Genomic DNA, 13,547 nt, shown 5'->3' with positions numbered 1-13,547 from the left:
ATATCTATACTCTCTACAAACATATCATTTTCACTAGTCGTATATTTATACATACACAATCAAGTACATGTAAACAGTTGGTGTCCAAATCTCCAACATAGCCTTGCTGTTGCATCTTAAAAATACTCTTTTATATATATATATATATATATATATTGCTTTTAAGTTTTACTTTTGAAAAAAAGCACATGCTCGCTCATGTTTGTTTATTGGGTGCACGAGGTGTACGATATATCGATTCATCCGAGTAATACATGAACAACGCGTATGGCTAAAATCATTCCAATGTGTCTTATCCTTAATCATAATATAATTAAAGTAGAGAAATTATAGGTTGCGACCGTAACGCCACGTCACATGGTTAGCGTGGTATCACACAATCAATAAATACAAGCATGTATTCATTTGCAATCAATAATCAAATAGACGAGGAGAGTTATGGATGCTTATCTAACATCAGATCTAGATGGAGAGAATCTTGAAAGTATAAAGTTGAGTATTAAAAATATATCTAATAACTTAAATTTTTAAATCAAAATTGTTTTAGGCCTCAGATTACATCAAATCGGCACTTATATAAAAACTTATAACTTTAATAATATCAATTCTATTTAGAGTATTTTGTGTAGAAATTACCCTTATGGCTTTGAATTTTTTGCCATTAAATTACCATAAAAATATTAGAATTTTTTGTTCGAAAAAATTGGTATAAGTTTCTTTATACTTTTAATGAAAAGAATAATTATTTAATAATTACAATTTGTAAAAATTGACAAAATATTTATATTTTTGTTTCCTAGCACACTAGGGGGAATGAGAACTCAAACATGGGCACACCCGCTGGGTGCTCTATCAACTAATTTACTAGGTAATGCTTAAAAAAATATTTCTAATTGCTAATAATCAAATTATATATATATAGTTAGACACCCAATATTTTTACCAATTAAAACTTTAAAATTATAATTACAAAATTGTAGTTTTAATTAAGAAAAGGGTAAGCAGATTTAGAATTTTAAAACTACTATAGGGTAAATTTTAATAGTCTTTAAGAAATTTGATTGGACTTAATTTTTGGTTTTTCGAAAGAAAAAGTAGGAGTTACTTGTAATTTTGTCAAACAAAATTATTAGCACTTTTGCTTCTGAACTTCTAATATATTTGTTCATTTCTCTTAAGAAAAAATAAATAGACAATATTTTTTGAAAAAAAAATAAAAAAAGAACTTGATCGTCATTCATCATCATTTTTTGACATGAATGTTTGAAAAACCATACTTGTAGAAACCATATTGGTACTCCACTGAAGTGGGAAGGGAATTGGAACAAAAAAATTGATGATTATTCATTAAACCACTAAGCTTATATATATATATACACACACACACACATATATATTATTACTTTCTAAATACAACAAATACATTATAGGGAAGATGACACATGACATGAAAGTTCAGTCAATGTTCTCAACAACATGATTAACTCACAGTTGCTATTAGACCAAAAATTGAAGAGAATTTACTTGTGAGATGGGTCAATGCAAAAGTGGAACTTCCAATAATGCTTTTCACATGTTAATTATTGTGTCAAAACTCAAAACCAATTCAAAATTTATTTTAGTGAAAGATCAATTGAAAACACACACACACAAAAGTAGAATCAGGTAGATGTCCCAATAAAGATATATTCACCACATATTCCAATTTATATTTAATTTTAAATATGATGGAAGAGACACAAAAGCATTGCCATGTATTATAAACTCTAAAAATCCAATATGTGAAAGATAATTCTTTGTGCAAATTATCATTTTTCTTATTTGGACAAAAGAAGCATATGCCAATTCAATAGTAACCCAAGTCTAAATAATTGTGTCATACATGAACTAAAACCTCCTCATTTTAGCCTGTCATAGAAATCGAAACTTGTTGAACTCTTTAATTTTTGTTCCAATCCATTTAAAAATAGAAATTACAAAGTGAAAATCTAAACTCGAACACCACAATCACTAGCACGTGTGAAACAATAATATGTGTAAGTAATTTTGGCATTTGTTGTAATACAATACCCGTGCTGAATTGCAGAGGATCCAAACTCTCCTAAAGACATAAAGGAAGACAGATGAAACTCAACGCATGCCTTATGAATAGTCAAAGATTCTAAGCTCCATGGCAAATATAGCTCTCCTGCATAAATATTTCATGCCAGAGTCACTAGCCCAATCAAATTGCCTCGGAGAATCAAAACAAATCTAAGCAAAATACTCCACTTTTTTGCTCTCAATGAGACAAAAAGATGGCAAAGAAAGCACTTACAATGAACCCTAAAGAAAAATGTTTGCAGGTAAAAAGGCACATTGTAAAGGGAAAGAGTATAGAGAATAATGCTTACTACCTACCTATACATATATAGCATTTATCAATCAATGATTATTTTGTTTTTTTGATGACTTTGCAAGCTGACTACTTATCCATGGTCCTACTACAAAATTTTCTTTACTTTGATCTAGATTAGCAATCTTAATACACATAGTTAATACAATCCTCTTCTTTATTATATACACAGTATTTTTTTTTTTCCCTTCCCGTTTGGGCAAGTTGCTCACATATTCACTTTGACCACTAAGAAAACTTTCGTGTTCAACTCCCCATCTTCATTTCGGAAGACAGAAATAATACCGTTAAATTGTTATCTTGGATGCCTGCGTACTTCCCAACCTCATTCCCCGACCATGATATTTTTTTTTTTTTCTTTTTCTAGACAAAGAAATCTTGACCATGAATTAAACATAAAATAGAAGCACTATGGAGTCGGAAAGACAAAAATACTACAATTTTTTTTGTAATGAAATGACTTGTTCCTAACTATACATCATTATCCACTTGATCAATAAACTAAGTTTAAAAGACTATCTTTTCATTTGTTAATTCTTTTTGGGTGGATTACAATATTCCATTTATCTTTTGTGATTGCCAAAAGATTACAATAATCCATTTATCTTTTGTGATTGCCAATCATGTTAGGCCATTGTCCCCACAAAATAAACTTCCTTTTAGGTTCTGTTTGGATCCAATAAATCCTAAACTTTAATGCATTATGTCTATTGTTGACCAAACTCTTTTGTACTTCTCTCTGTAACACTATTCCCTTTTCCTTTCTCTCTTGCAAGGCAGTGACAATGAAATGTCAATTCTCAATGTTAGATACAAATCACATATTTTATTCAAGCCATAGTCTCTCGCTAAATTTACATGAGTGCCATCTTTTTGTACAGTTGTTTTGCTTTGGTAAAGCTTTAGAAGCATCATATAGTACAACTTACAAATAGAGCAATGCCAAGCCTAATTGGTTCTTCTCAAACCCCACTAATTTAGTAACTTAGCTTGAAAATTTGCGTTCTTCAAGGACTAAGGGTTGTACTGTAGTAATATTTTTTGACCTTTCGAATTTGATGGTCTAGGATTCAAGTTTCAATTCGGGCGAAATATGTGTGTAAGTGTATTTCATGTCAATATATATATATATATATATAAGATCATTCTCTTTATAACTAATATGTCATAATATAATTGAACAACGATAAAATGAATTAATTGTTATTATTTACGAAAAAAACATACTAAACTAATAAGACAAAACACGTAAAGAGACGAGTATCGTTCAAAATTAAAGTAGCTCAAAATAGTTTAGACTTATTAACCAAATTGAAAAAGCTCACAAGCAGGCTAGTAGCTATCTTAATTCAGTAGTTGCATCAACATCACAAGTTTGAGCTTAGCTTGTTTACACTCATTAACCAAACAGAAAAAGCTCAATAGTAGGTCAGTAGCTATCTTAATTGACTAGTTGCATCAACATCACAAACATGTTGCAGCTCTCTCTCTCACTCTCTCTCTCTCTCTCACACACACACACACACATGTATATCAGCTTGACTTTTGAACATGGTGGATTTCATGCATCAAACCGGCTTACACCATAGGCCATTTTTTAAAAGTTAATTCTATTATACTAACAACCACATCACCGAAAGGAATGTTGTACTTCATCAAAATTACAAGTATGGTTATGATAGTGAACAATGTGAACACTTGTCGTTCACAGCCTCATCCCTCTGCAACCCATTATGGCCATTTTCCTCTCCTCAATTTTGTGAAGTTACTAATTTTTGTTAATGGGGCATTTGCTCAATAGTATAATCTATCTTCTTTTGAGGATGCAGAAATTCCATCCTCATCGTGGGCAATATGTGACATGTACGTAAATATTCATCCAACTTCAAAATAAGAATAAAAACTAAACGCGTGCTAAGTATATCAGTTCACTCATCCTTTATATTAAGCTAAGGTCTTTTTATTATTATTATTAGTTGGGACTCACGCCCCCTTTCAAGGAATGATTTGTATCTAAGAGGAATCGAATCTTAAACCCTGATACTTCGTAAGACACAAAATCACGCGACTTATCGACTTGAGCTAATCCCTGAGGATTAAGCTAAATCCTTTTAGTCTTATCCCAAATAACATGTACATGAAGTGTTTGAATTGCTCTCCTTACATAAATTACAATCCTCGTTTTTCAATCAATATTGCATTACTCTTAAGTGGTGCGAACTCTTCTCTTTTAGAAAGGAGGCTCAGAGGAGCAATATTTGTGATTACACATATTTGTTTGAACTTTTAAATATATATATATATATACGGTTGAGCCACTCTTAAGGGTATTCTCTATTTCAAACCCCACCAACCCCCTATATATTATATATTTTTTGTGTGTGTGTGTGACCAACACCCCCCCCCCCCCCCCCCCCTATATATTATATATATTTGTGTGTGTGTGTGTGTGTTGGGGGAAGGGGGGTGGGGTTTGAAATAGAGAATACCCTTAAGAGTGGCTCAACCGTTGAATGTGTCGCAAGAAAAAGTAGGAGCAAATTTGGTGGAAGCAAGGATCACACTCTTTGTCTAATTCATGAATGTGGGCTCGCAATTTATTATCCCTTTCCCAATAACACATTAAGTGGCCATCATTATATTATTATGCTCAATGTTTATCAACATTTTTCTTTCTTTTTTTAAATAATGGGTCATATTGTGTGTAAGGTGTGACCCAACAACTGAACAACAAACATCCTATTTATTTATTTATTTATTTTTGCATTCTAAATTAATTATCACGACCATAGACACAGTGCATGGCACAAATTAAAGCGAGTCAACTTCATATCACATCATTTAGACTCATCCTTTTATTTTTTATTTTTGCAGTCAACAATTTCGTTCTAGTCTATTAACCAAATGATTTAGTCCCTTACATGGTTTTAAATAAATCCGCAACAGTCTTTCTCTTCACAAGCTTTGACCATATTAATCTCACCATCTATATAGTGCCATCATCTTTTTTCTCATTTTTTTTTTATTTGTTTTTTTTTTTTTCATTCCATTTATTCTTCTTTGTTTTTTTTAGTTGTAATCATTTTAAACTTTCATCTAGGAATAAATTGCTTCTCATCAACAAACTAAACTTTCTCAATATCTCTCAATGTATTATGAAATAGTGAGAATTATTGATCTCTCTATTCGGATTATGAAATGTGGATTGATACGTGTATTTATATTTACTGTCGCTTTTTGTTATTGAGTTGGACTGAACAATTTTCGATAATTGAAGGGAACAAATTAGAATAACTGACAAATTTCGAAACTTTGCATAGTACATGAGGGTTTTTTTGCAATCAATCCTTTAAAAAAGGATAGTAAAAGAATAAGGAGTTACAACTCACCATACACCTTTAAACATTAATTTTTATTCAGGCTCCGTTTGTTTAAGCATAAAATATTTAAAATATATATATTTTTTTGTATTTTTTGGTATTTGTTTGTCGAAAAATATTTACGAAGAAAAAAAAGATCTAACAAAAATAACTTATTTATCAAATCTCGACCTAAACCTTGGCCATACCAAAAAATAAAAATAAAAGAAAATATTTACCTGGAAAAAGAAAATATTTTAATATTTTCAGAAGATTTGATTTCAAAGCCTTTGCAATGTCATTATTATAGACCACTAAGAGAACTTGATAGTGCTAGGAATAGATATACTGATAATTCAGCAGCATGTCATATCTTGCACGTGCATTTTATATTAAAAAAACCCTACATTTCCTTTAAAATTGTTCCTTAAGGTGAAAGTTGGGGACATCATAATAACATCAACAAGAACAATAATATTAGGCTCCATGATCCAAGTGACATTTAATTTGTAGTAAAATAATTGATAAAGTAATGTAATAGTAATTTATAATTTAATATGATAATGGAGAATAATTTAGGGTTTGTGCAGTAAGTGGATGGACAACTATGATTCCATTACAATGATCTTGTTCATAACAGAAGTGGGAGCACCCAAAACGAGCTTTAATAAAAGTGTTCATATATGATAAAGGGACAGGTGGCAAAGAAGTGAGTCCACTTGGAAGCACTTAGTTTGTGAAAGGGGGTTATTCTCCAATTACATCAGAACCTAATCAACCACACATTGACCACAATCAACATATATATATAGAGATAAAATTGTACTTCAATAATAAATGTTAAGAGGAAAAGAAAAAACTCCAAAGATGGCCATGTCCATGTGACCTCTAAACAAGTTTCAACAGTCAACGGATAGAGAAGAAACAATCACATGCCTCATAACCCCTTTGTGAGAGTACTAAACAATTCCATTTGGTGTCGGACCTCTTACAGCACCTCATAATCTATCACCAAACACATACGCAGTCCCCTCATTCCAGATGTCATTCCAGATGGACCGAACAATTACTGACAAAATTCCTTGAGAATGGCTCCAAGAAGATCCGAACTCCCGGCCTCCGGAAAATAGAAAAAGCCCTGTTGATTTGGGAACTATGGGACATAGCCAACAATTAAAGTGGGGAGAGAGAAAATAGAAAAACAAAAATCAGTGTAGTGAGCAAAAATGAAGAGACTTGTCGAGTCAGCCAAAGAGATACATGTGGCAAGTGCGGATACTACTATTCGATCACATTTCCCTAATTAAAGGAAGAGATGATGGGACTCTCTTTAACTGTTGTTAGTTGAAGATAATGGAAGATGAGAAGTTATTTATTGTCTTAACCTAGGCATCATGAACCTAAATTTTGATTTGACCTTGTTCCAAACTTGACATTATCATTTTTTTACTATATAAGAGTATAAAATTACATAAGTAATGTACATTTATTTTAGGCAACATATTTTTGATCATACATATCATGACCAAAAGATTATTACAGAATTTTAAAGCTTAGACAAAATTCACTAACAAACACATTTTATCCCACGAGTACGAAGCAAGTTCAAACCTATGTTACCAATTGTTAGATCAGATGCAGTACCTTCAAAAGATACAAAATTACATTAATTCAACTATGAATAAACCCTTGTAACTCCAATCCTCGAATTTCCTTCCTTCGAAAGCCTAAGTTTCGAATCAAATTCACTCTGAAATGTTTATTAAAAATACAGAAAGTTATACCACTTACCTATTACAACACATTTTGTCCCACGAGTACAAAGCAAGTTCAAACCTATGTTACCACATGTTACATCAGATGCGGTACCTTCAAAAGATACAAAACTATATTAATTCAACTATGAATAAACCCTTGTAACTCCAATCCTCAAATTTCCCTCCTTCGAAAGCCTAAGTTTCGAATCAAATTCACTCTGAAATGTTTATTAATAATACAGAAAGTTATACCACTTACCTAACTACTAATAGTGATTAATATAGTATAAGGGCTAAACTTGTATGGGGGAGAGAAGAAATAAGAATCAATAAGATAAGTTTCAAATATTATGAAATGGAAATGTCAAACTGAAAATTTCAAATCAAAACCATAAGCAGAGAAGTCACTTTAAATATCAATTGGGGGATATGAATGATCAATAAACATAATTCATATAATTCAAAAGTTTCACTTATATACTTAATGTTCATATGAAAACCATTTAAATGGTTCCAAAATTAATCTGTAGCTAGTTACTTGCTTCATTTAGCATCCGCATGACCTAGTTTTCTAGTTGTTCAATCTGATTTTAAGGGTGTTTTGTTTTATGCATAGTTTGATATTGGGACTTCAATCTTAAATTTGATCTTAATTTGTAGAATAACTAAGTATGTCCTTTTTGTGTTTTATTATGATTTAGATTCTATTTTTACTTATCAAAAAAAAAAAAAAAAAAATGATTTAGATTCTATTTTGCATGTTTTTATTTGGTTGCATCACCTAAGAGCCATGGATAAGACATATTAGTAACATACTCGGACCTCTATTTTCGGTAATTACCTCTAGTTTAACTTGTTTGTATGCTCATATCCCTCGTGAATTTTGAATTTTAAGGATTGTCAAATTGGTTCTATAATTATGATTTAGTTGTCAGAAAGTAAAATATAGAGTTGCATTTTTTTATTTCTATATTTATTCAAGGCTTAGAGTCAAAATATATTTCACCTACAAAAATATTGTCAAAATATCAAGTTGAATCCAGAACTATATACTTGTATGGTAATTGATCCATGCTAATTAGTATGAGCTTCCTTATTTGTTCCCATTTATTGATCTAAATGTACTGTGTGATGCTTATAAATTTTGAACATTAGGTTATTAAACCCAACCCAATCTTGGGTTACCATGTAGGGGCTTGCACCAAGAGGTAGCTTTGAAGCATTTCACTGAAAAGCCCATCATGGAAATTAAATATCACTTGACCAATTTATTCTGAAAACCACCTATTTATTCTGAAAGCCCAATGCCAAAGGTCATTTTTAAGATAGATGGAAATCCAATTAGACGTTAAAAACATGAATTAAAACAAACCAAAGTTTTTATAAATCAAATTGAAACAAAAACTAGTAAAAAAATTTAAAAAGTTTTAGGTTGGATGCTCCAGTAGCCCCCGAAAAAGTTAGATTTCTGATATCTGTAGCATCCTTGAATCCCCTTAGGAACAAAAATAAAAGAAGAATTAATTATGAAGAAAGCTAATTAAAAAAGATTTTTTTAAAAACAAGCCAAGTTTTTGGAAATCACACAAACCGCCAAAATAATAATAATTTTAAAAAAGAAAGAAATCCAAACAAATTCCATTGATTGAAGGACACTAAATCATGTAAACAAACCACAAAATCAAAAGTAGATTGTGAAAGAGGCCACAAAATGATAACACAGAATTGAAGATTAAAGATCATCTTGAGATGTGCATAAATAGGCCACTTTCATGAATTTTAATTCAAAATAAACGCAAACCCTCATAATCTGATCCGCATGGCATGACTTTGAAAATCATTAAGTAATAAAAATAATGTTAAAACCATTCAAAAAATAGAAATTTAATAGCATACCAAATTAGGGGTGCTTAGCACATAAACAATAATTTATTTCACAAAAGATAATGAATAGTGAAATAATTAAAGGGACTGTGTTAACCGGATTACCTCCAAGTTTAGAACCTCTGAGAGTATACAGAAGCTCCTAAATTATTCTAAAACCAATGAGGGGCGAATTTGAGTCCAGCAATCCTGAGATTTTGTTTCTCTTGATCAGACCTTTGAAGCTGCTTCCCGTTTGTTTATGTTCTCTGCAGATGGGTCAACAAATTTTATTGTTGTGTTATGGAGAATATAAAGGAACTAGGATGAAAACTGACAAAGGAGGTTGAAGTTTCTAGCAGTGTCATGAGATCTTCTAATCGAGCCTGAAAATAAAAGGTTATTTATTGGTTTTACAAGGAGACTGAGCTAGAGTTTCAGAGTGTAGATCTTCCCGAAATGCCACAAAGTTGTTTGAATATGTAGGGAGGTCATCTCTAGAATGCAAGGAAGACACGTTCTCCAGAAAGTCCCTCATTGGTTAAATTCCACAATAAATTTATACTGGAACTATGATACTTTACATGTGATTCCCACCTTCTTTTTCTGAGTCCTGTGGCCTGATTTACAACTGATGCCATGTTGAGTTCTCCTTATGTTGGCCATTTACAGTTCTCGCATACAAAAATGTAGTAACCATCACTGTAGCAACAAAGTCCCCTGCAGCTTAAGATGAAGATCATTCAGCAAAGTGGTAAATAACAATAGCATTAATAGTGGTGGTGTACTTGTAGGAATAGTACCAATGCTAGTCACAAGTGTAGTGCTAGTCGTAGTGGCAGTAGTAGTAAAAATTGCAGTGGTAGTGGTGGAGATGGTGACAGCAGCAGCAGTAGTAGGCCTAGTGGTAGTGTTAGTGGTACCAGTGGCAGCGTACTAATAATTGTTGTCGTCTTCCTCGCTACTGGTCCTCGTAGTCGTAGTAGTAGGACAAAGACATTTTCTTAAAATATATTCCAACTCATATCCCAGTAGCATGCAATTATACAGCAGAAGCCAAAATATCCTCTTTTGGGGGCTGCAGAACAAATGAAAATCGTTAGTCAACTTATTTCAGAACTCAAACCATCTGATATCAATTAAAGATGCACAGTTACTTGAAAGTTACCTCACCTCAGCATCACTGCAAATCATCGCAGCCTATGTAGATCTTGAGCAACTACTTATGTGGTTTAATTTACACACAAAATCAAGTTGTTTCACTCACCACGTCACCCCTATTAAAACATTCCCACATTTGTATAAATAAAGAAACAGGATCTAATGCTGAACTCTCCTGGGGCTTACCTGATGAACAAGGCTTGTCGGTGACTATTAATGAATGCCACCTAATTTCTTTCCTTTGTCTCATAAGAAGGACCAGAAAATTTCATACGTAGTAAAAATGCAAAACATGAAACTGCTACAGTATTCAAACTCGGTCATCTATGGATTGTTAGAAAAACTATTACTACGTAAAATTAAGGAAAGTGAAAGAAAGGAAGAGTTCGCATAAATATAGAAAGTAATGTAGAGTGCATCTGGATGAAACTTCTTTGAAAAAAGGCTTTTGATGCACAAAAAAAATGGTTTCCAGTGGCTCATTATTACATATCATCAGGAACTACAATTAACTGCAATTTTTACTATAACATCCATAGCAGAGTCGCAGACAAATTTGCTTCGAAACATATTAATTTATAAAGTCTTTGGCTACATGTTTGGAGCACCCAAGATGTGTTTGCATATAAACTAGTTTCATAAATTAGAACATATGGCAAACATCAATATAAGACCACCCCTGTTCAGTCTGCTTGGATGGAACTGATGAAGTGATTTACTTGATATCTTCTTCAAAAGGTGGCTGCTGGGATTAAAGAAACTACAAATTCAAGTACATCAAAATTATGTGATTTTGAACAACTCAAATCTCTTACAAAATAGCAAGATGGAATGTATATTGTCTAAGAAAGTAGTTTTAAAAACTCAGCCTCTTCTAATAGCTGAATATGACAAATCTATAAGCAAACTATAAAGTAAAATGAAAAACCAATTCCCAAAATGACAAGTTACATGTTAAACTCTAGTAGCCACAGACAATTTATTTGTGTTACTCCCAGAAACTCATCCCTTGTTCATATATCGTCATTTGTTGTTTCCTACGTCCTTCACCAAACAACTGCAAATTGCTACTCTTCTGTGATGTTTTTCTTATTCAGTTGGTGCATTTTTCTCCTTGCCGTGAATTCTTCTAAATTTTAAACGTCCACCCACCAAAATTTTAAAAATCGTCATGAATTCCACTAAATTTTATCATACCAAGCATCTGGTTAAAACCTGCAAATAGTTTCAAATGTAGATCTTTCCTCTCCATAAACACTTAATTGTATCCATTCGATGGAGACCACAAACTTGTGACTTCAATGCTACATAAACCTAGTTAATATGGAAACCCCAAGTTAATACTACTACTAACAAATTTCCAATCTTCCATATATACTACATAAACCTAGTTAATATGGAAACCCCAAGTTAATACTACTACTAACAAATTCCCAATCTTCCATATGTAACATAAAGAAATAATAACCAAAAACTTCAACCAAAAAGGAGAGTCGAACACTCTCCATCCACTTGATACGTGGGACCCACTCCTCATTTTCATTGAAGTTTCATATACATGACACATCCATAGCCTCAATTTCAATAACAAATAGTCTACTCAATTGTCCTCATCAATCTTTCATCAAAAAATTTGAAGTAAAAACCAGTTTCACAAGCAAAGCACCAGTAATTTAAAAAATATAGTCAACATCACAATTTAATTTGCCATAAAAAAAATCAACTAATACAAATTTCACACCCAAATAAAACCATCAAACAAACAAACAAATGTAAAACAGAATAATTCAAATTCAACCCGCCCCATCTCAACATTTTCCCAAATTCCCACTTCTACGCAATAATCATACTGTACAATATTTCTATCTATCTATAAATATATATAAAAAGCTGAAATCAATCATATTTCAGTTTCCAAGAGTAAACAAGAAAGAAAACCCAAGAAAGAGCCAATAGAATGTCACCAACTAGTTGCCTCAACCAATCCAAAGCTAGGTCTTCGACCCTCCTCTCGAAGTTGAATCTCCAGACCGCCATTGATACGTGAAGCGCCACACACCCTTTGGCGAAGAAGCTCTGGAAGTCTCTGTCCTTGACGAAGGCGACCATGAAGAGGAGGAACCCGATTGTGAACAGGAGCAACCCGGAGAAGGAATCGGAGGTCCGGATCAGGAGCTGATCGTGCGGTGCAGAGCCCAAGATCTTCGTGGCGGCTTCGTTCCCGTGTGTGAAGGTGTATATGTCCTTCATGTAGAACATCATCAGAGCACCACTCGTGAGGGCGACCACGGAGTGGAGGAAGCAGATCACAAAGAAGAGAGATGGACCCATTGATCACGAATGGGGTTGATGAAAGTTGGTTAATTTATATAGCTAGACGTGTTGTACTGTATCAAAAACCCTAACCCTAATTTTAATCCTAATCCTAATCCTACAGTTTGAAGTGACAATGGATTGGAGAAATTGAGACTCTGGACCTCACCATAGTTTGCTGGTTTTTTATTTTATATATTTTTTTTAATAAGTAAAGGGCGCAACTAGGTTAGAATAAGTTTGATGGTTTTGTTCATGTCATGTCACATATATATATATAGTATGTGTGTGGATATATATAGATATATATATATATAGAGAGAGGTGCGTTTGAGATGAAGATAGGGGATTCTTAGCTCTGCTGGGATTCAAAGATATTCTCATTTGGCATTATGTGACCCAGTGCAGTTTTGGATTTTAGTGACAAGAACTTGGTGTGTGTTTAAAGAATGTGAGAAACAAGAACTTGGGACCCAAAAAGGAAGTTGATATATTACCTTATATTTTTCATAAATAGGCCTTTTATATATATATAGTATTTTTTATTTCTACTTGCAAAAGCTTCAAATTTTAGATTTTCCTAAAAACTCCATTTGGACAAAATTTCTACTAATAAAATATAATTCTATTTTTTTTTTTTTTATCAAACACAACGAGGGGCGGAGCAACGATTTTTGTTTAGGGATGCAGTGTTAAGAA

At 32.5% G+C, this 13,547-nt stretch overlaps 1 protein-coding gene across 4 annotated transcripts; it reads right to left on the bottom strand.

The window, feature by feature from the left end:
* Positions 1–6,414: 6,414 nt before the first annotated feature.
* LOC132305463 (uncharacterized) lies at positions 6,415–13,237 on the bottom strand. 4 transcript variants are annotated; one of them, XM_059803113.1, is made up of 4 exons: positions 10,178–13,237; positions 9,972–10,094; positions 9,501–9,643; positions 6,415–7,623 (listed from the first exon to the last, which is right to left on the bottom strand). In XM_059803113.1, the coding sequence occupies exon 1, from the start codon at positions 12,864–12,866 to the stop codon at positions 12,432–12,434; it is 435 nt and encodes a 144-aa protein (XP_059659096.1). In that variant the 5' UTR covers positions 12,867–13,237; the 3' UTR covers positions 6,415–7,623; positions 9,501–9,643; positions 9,972–10,094; positions 10,178–12,431. The 4 variants fall into 4 exon arrangements, with proteins under 4 accessions (XP_059659096.1, XP_059659100.1, XP_059659091.1 ...); XM_059803117.1 differs by having other exon boundaries at positions 6,415–6,907; XM_059803108.1 differs by having other exon boundaries at positions 6,415–9,643; positions 9,972–10,100.
* Positions 13,238–13,547: the final 310 nt, after the last annotated feature.

The sequence above is a fragment of the Cornus florida genome, unplaced genomic scaffold, assembly GCF_030987335.1.
Source record: "Cornus florida cultivar Cherokee Brave unplaced genomic scaffold, ASM3098733v1 CherokeeBrave_3.0.0_Hap2_Chr01, whole genome shotgun sequence".
NCBI lineage: Eukaryota > Viridiplantae > Streptophyta > Magnoliopsida > Cornales > Cornaceae > Cornus > Cornus florida.
Note: the sequence above shows the minus strand (reverse complement) of the source record. Positions and strands in the feature narration are given on the sequence as shown.